Source organism: Dipodomys merriami, unplaced genomic scaffold, assembly GCF_024711535.1.
Source record: "Dipodomys merriami isolate MVZ:Mamm:240054 unplaced genomic scaffold, mDipMer1.0.p SCAF_263, whole genome shotgun sequence".
Lineage (NCBI taxonomy): Eukaryota > Metazoa > Chordata > Mammalia > Rodentia > Heteromyidae > Dipodomys > Dipodomys merriami.
The window spans coordinates 96,995-120,188 of record NW_027204082.1 but is presented as its reverse complement, the minus strand read 5'-3'; the positions used below and the strand labels follow the sequence as shown (position 1 = coordinate 120,188).

The 23,194-nt window shown below is 40.9% G+C and overlaps 1 protein-coding gene and 1 long non-coding RNA gene across 5 annotated transcripts in view; both read right to left on the bottom strand.

The window, feature by feature from the left end:
* LOC138837131 (secretory carrier-associated membrane protein 1) overlaps positions 1-9,216 on the bottom strand; it is an 86,154-nt gene extending 76,938 nt beyond the window's left edge. Inside the window, exon 1 of the mRNA XM_070035916.1 lies at positions 9,055-9,216. Coding sequence (XP_069892017.1) covers positions 9,055-9,111 — 57 coding nt within the window. The 5' untranslated portion in view covers positions 9,112-9,216. The remainder of the gene's footprint in view (positions 1-9,054) is intronic.
* Positions 9,217-16,439: 7,223 nt separating this feature from the next.
* Positions 16,440-23,194, bottom strand: part of LOC138837129 (uncharacterized) — a 58,961-nt gene continuing 52,206 nt past the window's right edge. For all 4 annotated transcript variants that reach the window (XR_011375195.1, XR_011375197.1, XR_011375196.1 and 1 more), the window contains one exon: positions 16,440-16,564. This is a non-coding gene — a long non-coding RNA (uncharacterized lncRNA). The remainder of the gene's footprint in view (positions 16,565-23,194) is intronic.

Genomic DNA, 23,194 nt, shown 5'->3' with positions numbered 1-23,194 from the left:
AAAAATCTCTACCTCAGTATCAAAGTCATCCGACTTTGCTTGAATTCCTTCAAATGCTGGAGAATACAATTCATCCTCATGGATTAAACCATTTTGGTAAGATTTAAGTCTCAGCTGAGGCCAGGCAGAGTAGCTCCACTCACAATCTTAGCTACACAGGAGTCTGAGATTTAGGATTGTGGTTTGAAGCAGCTTACGTAGGAAAGTCCATGAGACTCATCTCTCATTAACCACCAGAATGCTGAAATGGAGCTGTGGTTCAAGTGGTAGAACTCTAGCCTTGAACAAAAAAGCTCAAAGACAGCACCCAGTTCAAGCCTTAGGACTTGCATGTATACATGTGTATACATACACACACACACACAAACACACACACACACACACACACACACACACACACACACACACACACACACAACTCTATCTCAAATGAGCACAGTGGCTCATGTCTGCAATCTCATCTACTTGGGAAGCACAAATAAGAGGACTGAAATTTGAAGACGGCCTGGGTGGGGGCCCTATCTCACATAAGTTGTGTGTGGTGATGTATGCTTATAGTCCTAGCTATGCAAAGGTAAAGAGAATTATGAACTTAAACCAGATCCAGGCAAGAAGCATCAGACCTACCTGAAAAATAACTAAAGCAAAAAAAGGAAGGGACACAGCTGAAGTGGTAGAATACTTGTCCTGAGTCCAAATCCTAGTATTGCTAACAATAAATATAAATATCTCTGTTGGGACAAAATCTGCCTTGATGTAAACTCTGCCAATTAACTTTAGATTCTTTTTCTAAAGCAACAAATAATAAACTTACTCACTTAACCATCTAAGTATCTGATGGCAGCTCTATTCTCCTTTAGCCTTTTTCTGACTAATTTAAACTCAAGTTATTCTTCCTAGGACTCGTTTCCACATCCATGATCTTCCTGATTGCCTTCTTTGCTCACATTCTACTATGTTCAAACCATTAGATCAATACCTGAGTGATTAGAACAGAACACTGAAGTTATTCATTTTTAGGAACTGACCATTCAACTCATTAATCCAGCATATATTTTTTCAGCTACTATATTACATTGATGGGCTCATATAAAGAAAATAACCATTACATTTCTTGGATCTGCTTTCAGCACTACTAAACATTAAGAATACTTCAAATTGTCTTTGTGGTAATATTAGCAATTTATTTTCAAATTTTTCACATACATCATCATCTCAAGCATGACTCTTGTTAAAGCCAGGCAACTGAAATAAAACTGTGTTTCAATACCAAGTTCAATATATGGCACCTGCCTGAATATGTCCACTAGCCATAAGAGATGCCCCATCTGGACAAAAGATTTTCTAGATAGTTTAAGAGAGCAGATCCATTGTGTTTACTTGTAGATTTATAAGCACACTCTAATTACTACTATGAATGAGGGAAACCATGCAACCTATGTTTCTTTTGGTCTGCTTACTTCACTTAATATAGTTTTTTCCAAGTTTTTCCATTTCCTTACAAATGGTACACTTTCACTCTTTCTGATGGAAGCAAAGAGTTCCACTGTGTATATATACCACATTTTCCTGATCAATTCATTCACTGAGGGCCATCTGGGTTGATTCTTGTTGAAAATGAAGTATACAAGTTGTGGAGGAGAGAGGTAGGGAAGGAAAAAGCTGGGAGAAAATGAGGGAAGAGGTACACTGTTCAAAAAAAATGTACTCATTACCTGACTTATGTAACTGTAACCCCTCTCTACATTACCTTTACACTAAAATATCTATTTTTTTAAAAGTGCAGATGCACAGCAGCTGACACTAATTAGCACCCTAGGCAAAGACAACCATCTCCAGAAGAATGTATAGAGAGGGATTTGAAGGCATAGTGTTAACTCTGGTATGATTACAAGAATTGTTAAGAGGCTTGAGCCAGCCTGGATTGAAAAGAATAGTTCTTTCAAAAATGAAGAAAGGTTCCAGGGCTCTCAACTTTCTATGGGCAGGAAGCAAGCTAAAACAGCTATACAGCTACAGAGAGTCATTTCTCATTTAGGGGGAAGAAGGGAAGGACCTCCAGAGAGATTTGGACTCCAAAACAGTAACAGAGGAGGCAGAACTGGGTTCTAAACAGTTCCCCAAAGTAGGGGATCCTAACAATATGGACCTCGTTAGATTTCAGAATTGCTGAAGACCAGCAGTTGCTAAATGCTACCCACTCCTCCTGCAGTTTAATGGTATTGTCTACTGAGAATGCCCTGTACCTGTCTAAAGAGAGACCTAGCACTTCTGTAAAGAAGGGGAATCTAATCCTCCCCACCGTTTTGAATATGACCTTGAGGGTTGTCTATAGAACAACACAATATAGAAGTGACATATGACTCAAGAAACCTTGGAGCTTCCATTCTTGGCCTCCTGAGACACTGCTGCCATGTGTGACAATCCCAAGGTATTCCTGCTGAAAGGCCACATGAAAGAGAACCAATTCCTGGCTACACTGACAGCTGGAACTAAGGGACAGACACAAGTGAGGACATCTTAAACCATGCAGTCAAGCTGTCAGATGACTGATGCCAGTGAGTGACTCTAGGCAAATACATTAAAATTTAAAAGGCCAGCTAAGTCTATCTCAAATAACAGAATCATGAACAAGTAACTGTTCTAAACTACTTCAATTTGAAATTGTTGCTTACTCTAGCAGATAACTGAGATAGTAATAAATGAAATAATGGTGCATCTTAACTTTGTTAAATATAATCAGCAGCTCAAACTTGCTTTTTAAAAATAATAATCCAGGTAAAATAGAACAGAAATTCATGTGGTTGAAGTGGATGTAAAATACCACAGATTAAAAACTACAATCACTTTGTTTCTGATTAATGTTTAAAGATACTTCTGAAATTTGACTATTACAAAGGAAATCCTCAGAAGCCTTTCCTACTATATATCCAATCTCTAGGATCAAAATTTTATATGAACAGAGAAGCAACATCAACTTATTGTGAATGTCACTAAATACAAGTCAATTAGGATGGATAACATTCTTGATACTACCAAATATAAACAAGAGCTGAGCATCAATGGCTTAAACCTATAATCCTAGCTATTCAGGAGGCTGAGATCTGAGGACAAAAGTTTGAAGTCAGGTCAGGCAGGAAAGTCCCTGAGACTCTTATCTCCAAGTAACCACCAAAAGGCAGGAAACGGAGCAATAGCTCAAGTGGTAGAGACCCAGCCTAGAGTGAAAATGCTCAGAGGACAGTGCCCAGGCCCTGAGTTCAAGTCCCAGGACCAACAGACCGACAGACAGACAGACAGACAGACAGACAGACAGACAGACACACACACACACACACACACACACACACACACACACACACACACACACACACACACATACACACACACACAGATGACAGGGACTTGTGGACCACTTGCCTAGCATATGCAAAGCCCTGGTTCAACTCTAATACCTCAAAAATAAATATAAAAATAAAAATTACAGTAGTCACCATGGCATTCCACAACAGACCAGAAACAAACCCTATCTACAGGATGGTTTTCCTTATAAGTACCTATGATATTTTATTTATAAGTTAGATTCAATAAGAGATATACATACAAAATAATAATACTAATAATACATACAGTAGTTATTTATGTAGTTAAATACAATATTTTAAATTATTATTAATACTAAGTATTACCACCTAGTTAAAACTACCACATATGGAAAACTTTTTACATGTTAAATTCTCATGGAATCCTAGTTACAATCCTATGGAGTAGGTAGCTTTTTCTATTTTAGAAAAATGGTAAACTGGGCTGGGAAGATGGCTCAGTGGTAGAGCGCTTGCCTTGCATGCCTGAGGCCCTGGGTTTGATTCCTCAGCACCACATAAGCAAAAAGAAAAAGCCGGAGTGGCGCTGTGGCTCAAGTGGTAGAGCGCTAGCCTTGAGCTGAAGAGCTAAGGGACAGCACCCAGGCCCAGAGTTCAGGCCCCATGTCCAGACCCAAAAAAAAAAAAAAGAAAGAAAGAAAAATGGTAAACTGAGGCTTAAAGAATAAAAGTAACTTTCCAAGACTATACTACTGGTAAGACAAAGATTAAATCCAGACTTTTTTTTGTATATGTGCCCATACCAGGGGTTGACCTTTAGGAATTCATACTCGACTTCCTTGTTCATGGTGGCACTCAACTACTTGAGCCTTGCTGGTTAATGAGGTGAAATCTCACAGATTTTTGCTGCCCAGGTTGACTTCAAACTGAAATCCTCCAAGTCTTAGCTTCTAGTCTAGCTTTTTTGATGGTTGATTTAAGAATGAGTTTTGAAGACTTTTCAGCTCAGGCTGGCTTCAAACTATGATCTTTCAAGCATCACCCTCCTGACTAGCTATGATTATAGGATCAGCCGCTGGTGCCCAAACATCTAGGCTTTTTGGGTCAAATCTTTTTCTTTTATCATTAGCATACTTTAGTTGGGGCAGGCGTGGGGGGGGAGGGGAGAGGAGATGTCCATTATAACATTTTCACACATGCATATAATCTACCAACCACATTCCCTCTATCACTCTCCCCTACCCCATTCTTCCTTCTCAATACAATTTCAACACATTTCATTGGTCTATTTTCATACATGGAAATAAACTACTTTGACCATATTCATCTTCTGTTATCCTCATAGGCCTTCCCCCTCCCAATGGCACCCATTCCCCTCAATGAAGCCTTCATGTTAAGCTCTACCTTCTGCTCCTTCTCCACAGAATCATTTCTAAGCTCCAAACTAAAAACAGTCATTTTAATGTCAGGAATGCATGCAACCAAGTGGTGCATATGTTGCCCACCAGCAGTAGACTGACTGGGTCAGATTGTGGTGGTCTAACATCCATTCTATACTATCTACATGGGAGTGTAAGGCTATAAGAAATTTAGATGCTCTGAGCTTTAAAATGAGATATAACTACATATATTTCAGTACTTAAAACCTTCTGAAATTCTGTTTAATTTAGGCCCAAGCATGGTAGTACATATATGTATTTATCCCAGCTATTTGGGAGATGGAAGGAGAATGATTATCCTAAACTGAGATTTTATAAAAATTAATGCTAAAAATGGATGGAGGCATGCCTCAAATAGTAGAAGTGTTTGTCATGCAAGTGCAAGGTCCAAGTTCACCCCCCACCACCCGCAAACAAAAAACCAAATGGCACCTAAGAATGAGGGTCATAAAGTAATTGTTTTTAAAAAAAAATGTGTTGACTATATAGAAAGTATTTTCCTATTTTTAAAACTACATTTTAACAATTCAACTACTACATTTTATCAATTCAACTACCAATCTTCTAGGGATTTATTTTTTGTTTTTATTCCCACAGATCTTCAGTTACTTCCAAATTTCTTTATGTACAATAACAAACATTTAGATTTTGGCCTGGCATGGGTGGTTCACACCAGTTACACTAGCTACCAGGGAGGCAAAGATTGGGAAGATCATGGTTTAAAGCCAGCCCAGGCAGAAAAGTTCACATGATTCCTTCTCAAGTTAAGAGCTGGGCACTCTGGGACCCCATCTCAAAACTAAACTGCACAAGCTAACTTAAAAAAAAATTCAGGAAGTGGTGCTGTGGCTCAAGCGGTAGAACGCTCGCCTTGAGCTGAAGAGCACAGGGACAGCGCCCAAGCCCAGAGTTCAAGCCCCATGCCCAACCAAAAAAAAAAAAGAAAAGAAAAGAAAAAATTCAGAGCAGAATAAAATAAATAAGTACAAAAGGCAAGGGGAGGACTGGAGGTGGTAAGAGAACCTGACTGGCAAATATGAGGCCTAGAGGACTGCCAAAAAGAAAGAAAGCAAATTTCAGACTCAAAAAAGAATAATTATTCATTGAACCCAGCATGTGTTACAGTAGCCAATAAAAATCAAGTAAACCATTGTGGTTAAATCATCTAAGGAGCCCATGCTCAGAAATTACTTTTACAACATGGCTCAAATGAAAATGCTTAGAAAAGAGTTCCTAACACATCAAAAAGAAATGTTTAAAAACAACAGCTGGCACTGTTGGCTCACACCTGTAATCCTAGCTACTCACAAGGTTGAGATCTGAGAATCACAGCTCAAAGCCAGCCAGGGCAGGAAAGTCCCTGAGACTCTTAACTCCAATTAATCACCAAAAAGCCAGAAATGAGGCTATTGCTCAAAGAGTAGAGCATTAGCCTTGAGCATAAAGCTCAGAGACAGTGCCCAGGCACCATATGCACAAGCACACAATGAGTATCAAATGGTAGTCAAGAAATTAGGATGCATGGAAAGCAAATGTGAAATATTAAAGTAGGATTTGAAAATGAAAACGAAATAATCAAAAAGTAATGATTACTACAGGACTTTTTAGATTGAAGTAGACAGTATCAAAAATCACTTGCTCATAGAAGGAAACAAAAGAACATACCACAGATATAAAAGCTTTACTTGAAGAGAAAGGGCAGCCGGATAAAAATGAGAAAGTCATGGGAACTATTTTTGTTGTTTTTGTTTGAGGGGAGTTATTTGTTTGAGGACAGTATTCAGATTTGAACTCATGGCCTGTGCTTGCTAGGTGCACATTCTAACACTTGAATCATTCTTCCCGTCCCAACAAATTCAAAGGTAAAGGATCAGGTACACTGATGGTGCTGTAACCATCACCAAAATTAGAGAAGGACCATGAAGAATATATACCTACTTTTTTTGTGTGTGTGTGGGGGGGGGGGTCATGGGTTTGAACTCTGGGCCTGGGTGCTGTCCCTAGGCTCTTCAGATCAAGGCTAGCTCTACCACTTGAGTCACAGCACCATTTCCGATTTTCTGGTGGTTTATTGGAGATAAGAGTTTCACGGACTTCCCTGCCCGGGCTAGCTTTGAACCTTGATCCTCAGATCTCAGGCTCTGGAGTAGCGAGGATTACAGGTGTGAGCCACTGATACACAGCTTGAACCTTTCTGTAGACCTAAATGTGAAAGCATTTTATAGACTTGATAATCATTGTCCTGAGTGTATTCCTTTATGAAGAAAAAAGAGGTTTATGTTTCATAATGACTAAAGACTTAAACTACTTTTCAGAATCCCAGCAACTACATTAATGGCCAAAGAGAAATGTGTCATACCTGGTAACATTAGATGGCACAAAAATAGTCTTGGCTAAGAAGACAGTATCTTTTTTTTTTATTATTGTGAAAATACTGTACAGAGGGGTTACAATTACATGGGCAAGATTATGAGTACATTTCTTATCAAGCATTGTAGCCTCCTCCTTTGTTTCCCCTTCCCATACTTTCCCATCCTCCCCCCCAGCCCCCCCAACCCAATTTTCTTCCTCCCCCCCCATCAAAGTTGTAAAGTTCGTTTTCGACATAATGACTTGTACATCTCATTGTTGCAATGGGTGCACCTGATTACGTATTTAAACGATTTGTAGAAGACAGTATCTTGCCCTAACATAAGAACATTTTAGGGCTGGGATGTAGCTCAGTGGCAAAGCGCTTACCTAACAAGTGCAACATCCTGGGTTCAATTCCCAGTACAAAAAAAGAACACTCTACAAAATGAATCATGAAATGAATGACCAAATAGACAAATCAATAGCTATCATCAGCAGTGAATTATTTTATTTAGGAGAAGCTAACAAGTTCATAATGTTCTGGCTTCAAAGTATTTTAAAATAATACTCATTTGACAAATTATATCCTTTTAGAATGCCCATAATTTAAGAATTTAAATGTTCTACAAAATGGAAGTGAAACAAACAGGGGGCTCTTTAAAAAGTCAAATAATCAAGGGGGGGAGCTGCAAATTTCAGACATTCAGAAAGTGGCTGAGTCTATTCTCTGTTCCTACAAAATGAGTCAAGTTGTCGGTTACAACCCGGATCCTTTCAAATAATCCTTCATGAAATCATCAGAAGAGATTCTTTTTTCCCCCTTACACGATCCTCAAATGAAAAACTAAGATGTAAACTTGAGCCAGAAGTAACACTTCTATGACCACAAATTAATACTATTTCACTTGTGACTACTAATTAAAACTATTTGCACATGGAGGTTGAGAAACAACCAATAGTTAGAAACCAATTGCACTTGCTAAGCTTTACACCCATTAAGAGATCCAGTGTACTTTTTAGAGTTTAGATGTCGCATTCATTTACAGCAGATAAGGAACAAGTCAGCTGCTTTCCTCTGCGGGTTTCTGTGCCAGGCCCTTCCAAAGCTGGGGATGATAAGGTGACTTCAAAAAGGAAAGCAACTCTTGTGGGGGGCCAAACGGTATCCTCAAAGAACCAAGAGCCCCGGTGACGCACTAGGAGCTTAGAAAATACTCCACGGTTTACCTTGCTAGCAGCAGCTAGAAAAGATGTCGTCCACGTGCACTATTGTATTCCAGATATGTTTATTTTTTACTTCTTTGATATCAGTTCTCTTAACCTCTGCCTAATTGGGGGTGGGGGCGCCTATGGTAGCGCCGCTGGTGGCATCTGGGCGCAATGCAAGTTTAATTAATAAAAACACAATTTTTCCCCCTAATTGCACCATCTCGGTGCCCTCGCCTCTCTGCTCCACACCTCTGCTGTCACCCCCACAACGCCGCCTCCCCGGGTCCCCATGACAACCTCACCCCAGGGCGGGCTCCTCTAGGTCGCCGCCCGGCCCCCGCCCCGGCCAGCTAGCCTGTCACACTAGTCGGGCAAGGGAGGGTTCCACCTGTCCCGACACTGGGTCCCCGCTTCTCAGGGCAGGGCCGGGACCCCGCCAGGCGCGCCAGCCCCTTCCCCAGCGAGCGCACGACCCTCGTCGGCAGGTGACGCGGGGCGGAGCGGCCCGACGCAGAGCCCGGGCAGGCGTTCCCACCCCCAAGCCCCCACAGCAGTGACGCAGGGGTGCCGGGGCCGCGACCCCCACACAGGGGAGCGGCATCCCGCGTTCCCGGCCCCGGAGCGCAGGAGGAACCGCGGGGCGCGCGGGGGGGGGGGGGCGCACAGCAACTCGGCTGTGGTCGCAAACAACGCCGCGTCGCGATGGCGAGAGACGCGGGGCCGACGCTCACCTTGAAAGGGTTGTTGAGATCCGGATCCGCAAACGGGTTACTGTCAAAATCCGACATCTCTCCGGCGCTCGGCGTCACCCACCGACCCAGGCGCAGAGAGAGGGAGAGAGAGGGGAAAGAGAGGGAGAGGAGACCTGGAGAGGCCGCCGCCCCCCTGCGCGCTCACGTCGCCGCCGCCGCCGCCGCCGCCGCCGCCGCCGAGCAGATCCGGGTGCAGCTCGCGGGGCCACCCAGCCGGCCGTGCCACTGAGCATGCCCGGTGCGACGTCTCCCGGCCCGCCCGCCGCGCCGCTCCCGTTTCGCGTCCCGTTCCTTCGGGCCTGGATCCAACGCTCCGGGCTTTGGCTACGACCGTGTAGTGTCCCGCAGCCACGGGGAACCGGGAACGCCGCGCGCCCTGCGCATCCGGGGCCGGGCTGAGGTGCGCGCGGTTGGAGAAGCTCAGTGTGTTCGGCTGGACTCGATTCCAGGAACTAGGGTTTCACATCAGCTCCCGAACGTGACTTGGAGAAGGGACGGTGTTTTGTGGGAAAAAAAGAGCCCCCCACCCCATCCCGCCGGGCCGTGGAGGCACACCTGCGGAGGGGAAGGGCTGTGGGCTCCCGCTCGCTTCCCGCGCGCGGCCGTAGAAACGGAGAAACAAGGGAAGCCTGTGCACCCGGGGCCAAACGCAAGCCCCAGGGGTCAGGCCTGGTGCCCGCGAGTTTAGCGCACCCCTGACCCCACTTGGGAATCCCTTCTTCCCCTTCCTCTAGGTTGTTGCTAAATCATGGAGAGCAGCCTGGCGCGGCCGATCCGTGGAGGTTTGGGAAGGGGAAGGGATTCCATACCGGGCCCGGCCCTTGCTCCCATCCTTTCTTCCTACCCCAAAATAATGGAGGATGGCGGGGTGAAGGGGAGAAGGGAAAGAAGAAGGCGGTAGTTGTCTCCACATCAAGGCCTTTAATACACACACACACACACACACACACACACACACAATATCCCTTTTCTGTTTACTTTCAAGCATTTGGATGTAAAATATACCCCTCGACTTTTTTATTTTCTAACCCACCCTGGAAATGATTCTTGAAAAATATGTGTCAGGAAATTTTTATCATTCCTTGCCCCTCCCCAGAACTTGTTCAGGTCATGGTTTTCCCCACGATTATCTTCCTTCTACCCTAATGGAGAAACACTATACACACTACACAAAGCCAGAAATGACTTGGTGGGTGCCTGAGAATTGGAAGAACCTGGATTTAATCTTCCTTGACATTTTGAGAGGCTTGCAAATTCGCCAAGGTAGTGATACTTTCTCTGCAGTATAAAAACACCTGCTACAGATGTAATGTGTCTTGGGTGGGATCCAGGGTGGGACTATAAGTTAGCAGCTTCTAGTGTCAACTAGTAAGTGGCAACAGACCAGAATGTTTATGGCAGAGTAGTGGGATTCTAGATTTGGAAAAACAAGCAACCTATGGTGAGCAATTGAGCAACCTTAATTGTTACTTGGTGTCTGGTTCAAAAGTGCTAAAAAAAAAAAAAAAAAAGTTGGGTTCTAATTTCATTTTTGATAATTACTTTGTGTCTATAGAAGGTCAGTTCATGATATGAGATATACAAACTTATCCTGTATGTATTTTGAGACTAAGAAATACTGCTTGAATGTCAAAAAATAATAAAGGGAACCAGCCCATAGTTCTATGCTGTGCCTCATTTCTAATGAGCTCAACCTAACTCAGCCAGTTCTCACTAATTTGACCCTAACTCCTTCCACCTTTCCTTGGAATGACTCAAATAATCAGTATCTATTAGGTATCTTCCATGGTCCAAGACAATAAAGATAAGCTGAGTCTGCAATGCAGGGTGGAAATTCCCAACTATGCTCTCTTTATAGTTAAAGATGTTAGCACTGCAGAGGTTTGAGACTTCATTGTTAGAGAATCACTTGGAATACTTGTTATAAAATGCAGTCACCCAGCAGCTAGGACTGTGGCTCAATTGGTAGAGCTCTCAAGCACCAGGCCTCAGAGTTCAACCCTCAGTTCTTTATTTAAAAAAAAAAAAAAAAAGGATTGAGACACCCACCTCTCCACATCCCCACCCTTAATCTTGAGACTTCAGGGTTCTACAGTAGGAACCTTGTATCTATATTTATTTTTAATACCTGAACAGAAACACATTATTCTATATAAATGCATTAAATAAATTTTAGCATAAATACTGGGTTTTTTCCCCACTTAGAATTTTTGTCTTATGTTAAAAATGTTGTGTTTCTTTCAATATTGTTACATTATTATATTTCTCTATTCACTATACCTTTCACATAATCATGTGGACAAACATTTTTCATGCTGACTTGACATTATGAAAAAATGGGATAATTGTATAGATTTTTTTTTCTGCAGCTTGTTTTTCTCAGTGATACTTGTGGCAGAGTTACTCAGCAAGATGTACTTTGGCATAGAGACAGTAATGTTTCTCATTCCAGCCTGCCCCATAAATATCTGTACCATGATTAGAGGTGGAAGGAGTTAAGAGAACTCTTTTTGCCACCACCAAGATTCTAATAGTGGTGATGTGCTAACCACACTTAAGGATCCCTGATATTAATATATTCGGGTACATTGTTCAAGGGTGAATTTATTCATTCATTAGCTTTCACGAAATTAGAGTTACAAAGCATGAGAGCTAAAAGGAACCGTAACCTTTCTCTTCACAGAGGAAACAGTTTGGACAGGTTTAGTAATTTGCCTCATGACAGAGGAAGTGAATGGGGGAACTGGGAACAGAATTCATGGCTTTGGCTCACATTTCAGACATTTGATTGATAGTTTGGGTGAGTAAGAATTTCACATAGGAAGAGAAAGTGCTATACTCAAGGTAAGAATGTCAGCTCACAGTGGCCATTTGCTGTAGGAGTTCATTTTGGTAGGAGTTGTCTCCAAAGAATAACAAAATCAAAACTAAAATGAACTCTTAACTTGTGAGCAGGAATGGGAGGAGACACTGGGGGAAAGCGAAGGAAAGGGTGACATTGTCCAAAAATGAAATGTACACATTACCTGACTTACGGTAACTAACCCCTCTGTACAATACCTTAATAATAACAACAATAACATAGTTTTAAAAAATCAAGACTAGTTTTTGAGTTATGACCTTGGTCATATCAATCTACCTTTCTGATCTGAATTTTCATACAAAATTACCAATCGAATTTTTCTTGAGCACCTACTAAGTAGTAGTAAGTTTTAGAAGCTTGGGATAAAGCAGTATATCAGAATGAGACAGGGCCTGCTCCCAAGAAACTTCCTAAAAGGCTTCCAACACGGATAAATGTTATTTCAGGTCCTTAGGAAACTCAGTTTATTCATCTATGAAAGTGGTTCACCTCTCTCTAACCCTGTTTCTCATCTTCCTTATATGTCCCATGCCATTGTCATATTGCCTTTCCTCAGTCTCACAAATGTGTGTATGTACATCACTGGTACTAGGGAATGAACCCAAGGCCTTGCAATTTTGTTGGTATTTATTTTTGGTCCAAGGTGGTCAAACTCCATACCTGATGCCTTTTCTCTGTAGAGCACTGGTTAGTGCTCTACAAACCCCTGTATTTATTGTTTTTATACCAGTCCTGGGGCTTGAACTCAGAGCCTGAGTGCTATCCCTGAGTTTCTTTTGCTCAAAGCTAGAGCTCTATCATTTGAGCTACACCTCCACTCCTGGCTTGGTGGTGGTGGTTAATTGGAGATGAGTCTCACTGGACTTTCCTGCCTAGACTGGTTTTGAACTACATCCTCAGATCTCATCCTCTTGAGTAATTAGAACTACTGGTATAAGCCTATATTGCATCAGTGTCTGGCATAACATGAGTTGTTAAAAGTGAAGTAGGAAGGCACAAAGGATGCTGACTTTGAAGATAATAGGATGGGTTCTTGAGCCATGGGTTCTTGTCCCCTAGAAGCTGGAATGAATCCTCAGATGAAAGCTAATAAGGAAGTAGAGTTATCTGTTCTTCAACCAGAAGGAACCATATTCTGTTAATAACCCAAATGAACAAGGATATGAGTTCTCCCATAGAGCTTCTATGAAGGGGACCAGCCCAGCTGGCACCTTGAATTTAACCTTGCAAAATCAGTACTAAACTTCTGATTCAGAATTACAAGGCAGGAATTTATGTTGTTTTAAGCTACTAAAATTGTACTAATTTGTTAAAGTAGAAAATACACAGCCCTTAAGTGTGGAAAGTGCAAGAAAAAACAGGAGGGACTCAGCAACCTAAGGAGATTTTTTTTGCCAGTCCTAGGGCTTGAACTCAGGGCCTAGGCACTGTCCCCAAGCTTCTTTTGCTGAATGCCAGCACCCTACTAGTTGAGCCACAGCACCACTTCTTTGTTTTTTCTGTGCATGTGGTACTGAGCAATCAAACCCAGGACTTCATGCTTGCTATGCAAGCACTCTATCAGTAAGCCAGATTCTCAAGGAGATTTTTAAATGATAGATCTTTGGCTCAAGGAAAAAAATTCAAATAGGGCTGAGGAAGAAAAAAATGTCATTTTACTTGTCCTAAGTGAACACATTTATGCCTTAACTTCTAACTGTGAAGTTCTAAAATGGTATTATTTTTAAAATAATATATAACTATCTTCATTTGGCTTCAGACTTGATGTTTATTTTCTACTCTTAAAGAAAAGCAGATCTACTCATCCCTCTTTACTCTGAAAAGCTAACCTATAGTCAGTAGTGCTGTATATAACTTCTTTTAGCTCTGGCTCCTTCTACCCTCCTCCACTCTTAGGAAGTCTTCCTTATTCACCCAATTTCATAATAGTCTCAGAACACTTCTTACTCTGTTCTTTCATGAATATCTTCATTTCTTATCTCCTCTATTTGTCCAAGTGCCTTGAAGAAGATAATTGTATGTTTTCAACATTTGACTCCAGTATCTGACACTGTGTGGAAGGATGGATGGATGAAAGGATGTCAGATTCATTTGGGTATTATCTTGGCATTCTGAGGTCCCCCCCTTTTTTTTTGTCCATCGTGGGGCCTGAACTCTGGGCCTGGGCGCTGTCCCTCAGCTCTTCAGCTCAAGGCTAGCACTCTACCACTTGAGCCACAGTGCCACTTGTGGCTTTTTCTGTTTATGTGGTGCTGAGGAATGGAACCCAGGGCCTCATGCATTCAAGGCAAGCATTCTACCACTGAGCCACCTTCCCAGCCCCCTGAGGTCACTTTTGAATAGCTCTCACATTGTTCAAATTACCTTAGATTGTCTGAAAGCTTCATAATTTTGTTAACTATAGGAAAAACCGTAAAGGCCTTTCTGATATGGCGTTTATCCTTACCCCTCCTACTCCAGCTCCCTGCATGGGTTTATCTGTGCATCTGTTTCTCCTTATTCTTTTTTTTTCTTCCTAACTTATATTCTTGGCATCCAAACTTCTAGTGGGTAATCAAATTAGGTGAGTGGACTGTGACTAGCACATTGTTTACACTGTAGAAAATATCTAGGCATGTGACATGATAAACATAAAGTTCACAAAACCATTTTATTTGTAGTATGTATATATGAGTGTGTCATACTTAAAACTTATTCCTCATGGTGGACATTGCTCTAAACAGAAAACTCCTTAGTAACAGCTTGGTGTCTCACATCATTATTACTATTTTTACTACTCCCAGTTCTTATCCTAGTGTTTGGCAAGACATTATGGCTTGTGTATTTGTCTGATGAACTAGACTGAATGAAGCTTACTTTGATGTTAAAGACTATATATATATAGAACTACACTAACAGCACAAATACAAGCCCTGTGACCTTCCTCTGTCCCAGATAACTGCCTGTTCTCCTATAGGATCATAGTACATGTACTTGGTAAAACAAGGCTCTTAGATTCCAATGGCAAGTTTTACTGGACCACCCAATCAATACTGCTATGGAACATCCCTGGGTTAAGAATTTGACTTTGATGCTAGCAAGAACCTGAAATATAAAGGCCCAGTCAGAACTAGGATAAGGCCAAGTCAGGTTCTAGGGCTTAAATTTTTTATTGTTATTATAAAGATGATGTGCAGATGGGTTATAATATCTGTCAGGTTCACCCCTTCCCTTGCTCGCTCCCAGTTTTTCCATTCCCTTCCATTCACAAGTTGTATAGTTCATTTTTTTTTAACATAGTGAATACCACTGCTGCATTTGTTCAACCTTTGTCTCTCCATTTCTGTGCCCCCTTGCCCTTTCAAGGGCAGATAAATGAACAAACAAGACAGAAAGAAAACAAAACCACCAAGAAAAAACTTCTTGTTTCCATTTCCTAGAGTTCATTTTGATAAATATTATTTTATATGTTCAGAGGCTCATAGGCATTGCTCCTTCGTGTTCCTCTCCTCCTCCTTTGGTCTCACTATGTGTGAATAGAGCACGTTTTAAGGAGCTACCCATTCTCAGAGTGAGGAAAGTGATGGCCCGGCATTTACATCCTACCCTAACTTCTTACCAAGTTGGTGAAATGAGATGAGCATGTGGGTTGTGATTTTTTGTTTAGTTTTTATTTATTTGGCTGCAAAGGGGATTAAACCCAGAGCCTCACATATAATATACAAGTACTCTACCACAGAAATACACTCCTAGCCCTATCATGGGCTTTGAAGAAAGGTTGATGTGGGCTTGGCTCCCTGTTCTGCTGCTGCATTGATTTGGGTGTGGTTTGAGTGTGTCTCCCAAGGGTTTATGTGTTTAAGGTTTGGTCTCCTGTTTGGTGATATGGAAGGGGATAGGACCTTTACAAAGTGAACCTGATAGGATATGGTATGGTAAAGACCTCATAGAAAAATTGGTATGCAGCAAAGGGAAAGGTTCTCTTTTTCTCAACGAGCTTTGGTAGATTGAGCAGTTATCATCAACTCAGTGTATTGACCACCACCCAGCCACAAGTTTGCCTCATTGCCCATTGTCCAGCTCACTTTCTCAAGCTCATCAACAGCTAATCCCAACTCAAAGCCAACCCCAACCTAAATAGCTCTTTAAAGTAACCATGTGATTATATGTTGTTCAAGATGATAAATGGTCTGAGGATATACCAGATAATATGTCACAGTGGTTTTCTTGTACAAAAATATTCAGTAGTGGAGGAATACAACTTAAAAATAAATGCATATTTTAGTTGCATTTTACATATACATGCTTATATTAGAATTCTTCTTCCACTCAACTTCTAAGTCCAGTTTATCTTTCAGAGTCAATTTCAAATGGCATGACTTCGTTAACTGCTTACTATTAGACATCCCTAACCCAAATTCTTCTCATTTCACTCTTAGCAGTATATCAGAAAATTCTGTGTCTTTGTTACAGAATTCACAATAGACCCATATGTGATGAGTTCTGTATTGATTTTTTTTAATTTTATTTTCTTGTAAAGATGCTATACAGAGAAGTTACAATTACATCATTTCTTGTCAGGCATTGTGTATTGATGTTTTTGAGTGGGTCAGTTCATCTATACCTCTCTCTTCATGATGTGAACTTCTGAAGACAAGAAGAACAATCATCTTTATATTCCTTCCTCACAAGGTCTACAATGGCATTCAATATTTACTCTAAGCAAATACTTGTGTTTATTGTTAAAATTACTTTTAAACTGGGAGCCAGTGGCTCATGCCTGTAATCCTAGCTATGCAGGAGGCTGAGATCTGAAGATGCAGGTTAGAAGCCAGCCGGGGCAGAAAAGTCTCTGTGAGACTCTATTTCCAAATACGTCTCAAAAACCAGAAGTAGCTTGTGGTTCAAGTGGTAGATAGAGTGCTAGCCTTGAGCAAAAAGAGGCTCAGGGACAGTGCCCGTGCACTAAGTTCAAGCCCCACAACTTACCCAAAAAAATACTTTTAGAAGGGATTACTTACCAGAAATGATAGCTCATGTTGAAGATTTAAAATTTGAGACAAACCTAGGCTACATGACAGAGAGAAAGGGGGGGGAGGGAGGGAGGGAAGGAGAGAGAGGGTATATGTTTGATGAAAATCCAAATGAGAAGTCAAAACACACAGAACTGTCCAGCTTTTTGTGATAATACTTTTTGGGTTAAAATCTAAGTTATGATTTTGTAGAAACACTGTGGAAGCATGTGGGTCATATCTGATGTAAGGATATGCCTTTAGTTCAAGCCACTAAGGAAACAGGCAGCAGAGATCACACAAGCCCAGAAATTCCAAGTCAGCATGGGCAGCAAAATGGGATCACACTTCAAAATTGGAAATGTAGAAGTCAGTGAGACGCAAGTTCACTCCAGCTGCTATAACAAAATACCTTACATTGGGTAATTATAAACAAAAATTTCTTACAGTTCTGGAGGCTGAGGAATTCAAGATCAAGGTTCTAGCTGATTCAGTGTCTGGTGAGGGCTCACTCTGCTTCATGGATAGACTCTTTCTACTGAATTTTTATTTGCTCTGTTGAAGAGTTGGGCTCAGCTATCTTATAACAGGTGGAAGAGGCAGACAAGCTCCATGGGGCTTCTTTATAAGAACACTAATCCTAAAGGTTCTTCCCTAATGATCTGATTATCAACCAGTACTCCATTCTTAAAACTATTGCATTGGTGGTTGTTGCAACATATAAATTTTGGTATAAACAACATTCAGACCCTAACACTAGTTATAGAGGTCATTTTATTCCCTAAAATGGTGTGCATAAGAAATTTATGGTGAAATATCTCATTTTTAAAAAATAGAAACTATTGACATCTGTGCATATATATGAATAAATACATATAGACCTAAATATTAAGGAGGCACTTACCAGTGATCATATTTAACATACTCTAAAATTTAAAGTAAGTGTTACAGTCTTGGACTATGGATACTCAATATATCTCCATGTGAAGAGTCAGAAAGAACCTGATGCTATTGTATGTAACTATATCTAAATTAATTTTATTCACTTTCAGAAAAGTAAATTTTTATTTTCTTTCATGAACCATAAAGTATATAATTTCACTTTACATTACCTAATGTGTCTGCAGTTTCCTAAGTCTTCAAAGTAATGATGATTTCTCATTCTTAAATTTCAAATTAAGTATAAATCTTCAGGGAACTTTTCTAAGACAGAAAATTATCATAACAATCTAACCCATTTTCTGATTTCCCAAAAGAAATATCCTCAAATCAGATTATTTCTTTAAGGAAAGAAAGGGTTTTTTTTTTCTTCATGTATTTCCTTTCTAATTTAATGCTGAGACTTAAAAAAAAAAGCTATTGTATTAAAATGGCTATTATCTTTTCTATCGCATATGAGAAGAGAGCAAAGACAGTCAACATTTTTCAAATGCCTAGAATATATCAACACTGAAATGCTGGATTCCTTTTTTTGGGGGTGGGGGGTGGCGGGTCCGGTCATGGGGCCTGGGGCCTGAACTCTGGGCCTGGGCACTGTCCCTCAGCTCTTCAGCTCAAGGCTAGCGCTCTACCACTTGAGCCACAGCGCCACTTCCGGCTTTTTGCTTATGTGCTGCTGAGGAATCAAACCCAGGGCCTGGAGCATGCAAGGCAAGCGCTCTACCACTGAGCCACCTTCCCAGCCCAGAAATGCTGGATTCTTAAAAGACATTTTATCATGTAACCACACACTTTTGGGAATTAGGTATTATTGTCTCTATTTTACAAATAAGTGGGAGCACATAAATCTGAAAGTTATTTTAGAACTATTATAAAAAATAGAGGCTTCATATCTGGTGTTTTGTATGCCCTTGTTTTCTACATTAAGCTTTAATACATTGCCCTAATAGACAATTTCATATTGTTGCACTGTTTTAAATTACATAATCATTTTTTATAGAAGGGAGGTTAGGGCTTTACACTCTTTTTATTTGCTTTATTTACTTATGTATTTATTTCTTTATTTTTGTCAGTTGCAGGGCTTGAACTTGGCTCCTGGGCACTGTCCCTGAGCTCTTTGTTCAAGGTTAGTACTCTATCACTTGGAGCAACAAGGCCACTTTCAGTTTTCTGGTGGTTAATTGGAGATAAGAGACTCACAGATTTTCTTGCCCAAGCTGGCTTTGAATGGTGATCCTCACATCACAGCCTCCTGAGTAGCTAGGATTATAGGCATGAGTCACCAGTGCCCAGCAATTTTATTTCATTTTGAACTTATCTTTAGTTTTACAAAGAGGTTTTAACTTCTAAGTTTATAAGAACAATACATCTTGATCAGTATTACAGCTTCGATTAGTCTAACTCCTTATTCTATCCCAAAGCCACCCATCCCGTCAAGTTATCTAGTTCCATTTTCACATATGTACATTAAATATCATGAGTGTATTAGGCACACCATTGTAACTCATGCTTCCCCACTCTCTGTCAGGGGATGGGAGAGAGGCGGTGACAGAGATGAAAATAACCACATCTAGAGTCTCTAGGTCTCACATCTACCTCAACTTCAATTACCTCCCTTCATATAACCAGTCAGTCCCCGGAGATTCTGCCACTTGATTTTTCTCCATTTTTTTGGCCTCTGGAGTTTTCATGGTTCTGCCTATCTGTTGGCATGGTCCTGAGCATACACATTGTTCTTCCATTATTGCCAACATGGACCCATTCAAACTTCATTTTCCAGAGTCATAGTGAGTCATTGAGTTCTGGGGAGAAGTGGGTCTTCCACAGAAAGTCTTCATTTTTTTTTTTTTTGCAAAATTTTTATTGTGGTTAAGTGATTACATAATTTCACAAATTTCACTGTATCGTGGGATAGTGATGCTTAGTTAAAGTCACAAACACACATACTAACCTTCATGGGGCAAATTGTCTATCGTGGTCTGGAGTTTGAGTTCTATGGGCTTTGACTATACAGATATTTCTTCTCCATTAGGGGGATATGTACATTCCTTTTCTTTTGCATAGTGTCAGCTGTTCCCTCTTTCCCAGTCATTCCCTCCCTCCCATCACTGCCATTGAGTTGGTTAGTTCATTTTGATCAATGTCCAGTGCAGCTGATGGGTCCCATTGTTGTATGTTTTCCCCTCTTTCCCTCTAGTTCTGTGTCCTCCTAGTTTCCCTCCGATGTCCATATATATATCATATATGTGATCAACAGCATGGGGTCATTTAGTAATGATTCAACCAGGTGAGTGGAGGTCCTTTGTTTCTCGAGTCCTGTACTTTGTTGTATCTCCTTACAGTTTGGATTTAACATCCACTTATCAGGGAGACCATGTCCCATTTGTCTCATTGCTCTTGGCTTACCTTACTCAACATTTCTTCTAGTTCCATCCATTTCCCTGAGAATGCCAGTATTTTTTCCTTTCTAATGGCCGCATAATATTCCATTGTATATAGATACAATTTTTGGATCCATTCATCTGTAGTGGGGCATCTGGATTGTTTCCATATCCTGGCTATCGTGAACAGTGCTGCAATAAATAGAGGTGCATGCATCCTTGTATCCTGGTTTTTGTTGTTCAGGATAGATTCATAGGAGTGGTATGGCTGGATCATAGAGGAGGTCAATATTTAGCTTTCTGAGGACCCTGGAGACTGCTTTCCGAAGTGGTTGTATAAGTGTACATTTCCACCAGCAGTGCAATAGGGTTCCTCTTTCTCCACATCCCCTCTAGCATTTGTCATTGCTCTGACTGGGGTAAGGTGGCATCTCAGGGTTGTTTTTATTTGCATTTCCTTTACAACCAGAGATGGTGAACATTTCCTCGTGTGTTTCTTTGCCATTTTTCTCTCTTCTTCTGACAAGTCTCTCTTTAGTTCCCTTGCCCATTTAGTAATTGGTTTGTTGGGTTTGTTGAGTTCCTTGTATATGCTGGATATTAACCCCTTGTCTGATATATTGCTGGTAAATATTTTTCCCAGTTAGTTGGCTGTCTTTTTAGTTTGGTAGCTATGTCTTTAGATGTGCAGAAACTTTATTTTAAGGTAGTCCCATTTGTTGAGTCTCTCTCCAATTTGTTGTGACCCTGGAACTCTGTTCAGGAAGTTCCTTCCTATGCCTATAAGTTCAAGTGTCTCTCCTACTCTGTCCTGCAGTAGTTTCAGAGATTCAGGTTTGATGTTAAGGTCTTTAATCCATTTTGAGTTGATGTTAGTGCATGATGATAGGCTGGGGTCCATTTTTAGTTTTCTGCATGTGGCCGCCCAGTTTTCCCAGCACCAGTAGTTGAAGAGGCTGTGCTTCTTCCACTGTTTGTCATTGGCTCCTTTATCAGCTGACTGTAGGTGTGTGGTTTTATTTCTGGATCTTCTATTCCATTCCATTGGTCTTCGGGTCTGTTTTTGTGCCAGTACCAGGATGTCTTTGTTATTATGGCTCTATAGTAGAGTTTGAACTTCGGCTATTCTAGGTCTTTTGTTGTTCCATATGAACTTTTGGATTCTTTTCTGTATTTCAGTAAGGTATATCATTGGGATGTTAATAGGAATTGTGTTGAATTTGTGTATTAATTTTGGCAGTATGGCCATTTTCACTATATTGTCTGCCATGGAAGGTCTTTCCATTTCCTGGTGTCCTCTGTAATTTCTTTAAGTTTTTTTTATAGTTTTCATTAAATAATTATTTTACATCTTTGGTTAGGTTAAATTCCTAAATATTTTATTTGGGGGTGTTATTGTGAATGGGGTTGTTTCCTTGATTCCCCTTACTGCTTGTACGTTGTTGGTGTACAGGAAGGCAACTGATTTTTGTGGGTTGATTTTGTATCCTGCTACTTTGCTGAAGTGGCTTATACGTTCTAAGAGTTTGGGGGTGGAGTTTTGGGATAATGGAGGTATAATATCATGTCATCTGCAAAAAGGGATAGTTTAACTTTGTTTTTATTTTTATTTTGTTTTTTTTAATGCTTTGATAAAATACAATTTCTCCTTTCAACACTCCCTTTAATTCCCCAGCCCTTCTCTTGTGGAACTTGGAACACATTTTCTGTGGAGCTAGGATATATGGATTTAAGTTCTTTGAAGATGCTGCACCTATATGAAAGATCTCACAGAGTGCTTGACCATGGCCAGCTGGAATATCCTAATTGTAGAGATGGAATGTTGTAGATTAAGATCCAAAATTATTGTGGATTATCTTAGGTGCTTTATTTTAAACAATTATTTCACTTTTGTATGTGAGCTAACATTCTAAAGACCATCATGTAAACTTCTTGAGTAGTAACACTAAGCAAGAATGTTTTAAGTTAACATTAAGAACCTATAGAAGCTTTGGAAGAAGATGACAGAAAGAGAATAGGGAAGAACCTAAGCTCTCTCCAAAGAAAGAGAGTGTTAGAGTTCCATCAAGCTTTCCTTGTCTAGAGAGCCACACCAAGTAAGTTATAATTATACGGAGATACACAGAAAAAAGAAAATTATAAACTGGCTCCATACAAACACTAAACCAGTGCCCCATGCAGCTGTGGTGCTGGGGGCAGCAGCTGCAGTGGCCGAGCTCTAGGCTTTGCACATACTTTCACCACAGAGTTTAAAGAGCAGGAATGGGAAAAAGCAGGAATGGGAGCCCAATGGGAGCCTAAAGCTACCATCAGAAACAGAGACAATTCCGGCCATCAGAGATGGTCCAAAGCATCACCGGGAACCGTGAGTACCCCACAAAGCACATCTCCCCAAACCTCCCCCCTCTTCCCTGCCAGAGAATAACATTTGGATAGGAACCCATTCCCCTACAGGAGAAGAACGTCATTTTTGAAAATGGCAAAGAAGAGGCCAGAGCACCTGACCGGAAACACTTGAGGAGGAAGCGGAGCCATTTTTGAAAAGGGCAAAGGTATCTGCTACCCTTACACCACCCATCTCTGGCAGCAAACAAAAGACCATCCCAGTGGAAGGCAGCCCTACACTACAGCAGTGAGCAAGGACAAGGTCAGAGGCATTCCAGCCAGGCCTGTGGCCAACCAAGCACCTTGGCATTAGAAAAGCACAAGTCTCTAAAATCTTACTAAACAAAACCCAGACAGGTCTTAAAAGCTGAGTATATTTACAGGCCATACTGAGAGTAGGAACCCAGGTGCTAGACACCCCCCAAATTGAAGAACGCTACAGATTCCAGATACAAGGCAGTTGCCCCCACAGAAAGCTGTCTGCAGAAGCTAGGCTACAGTTAACAGCCATCTCCTACCTGTAAACTAAAGAGTCACACACCCCCAGGGCTGCCTAATAT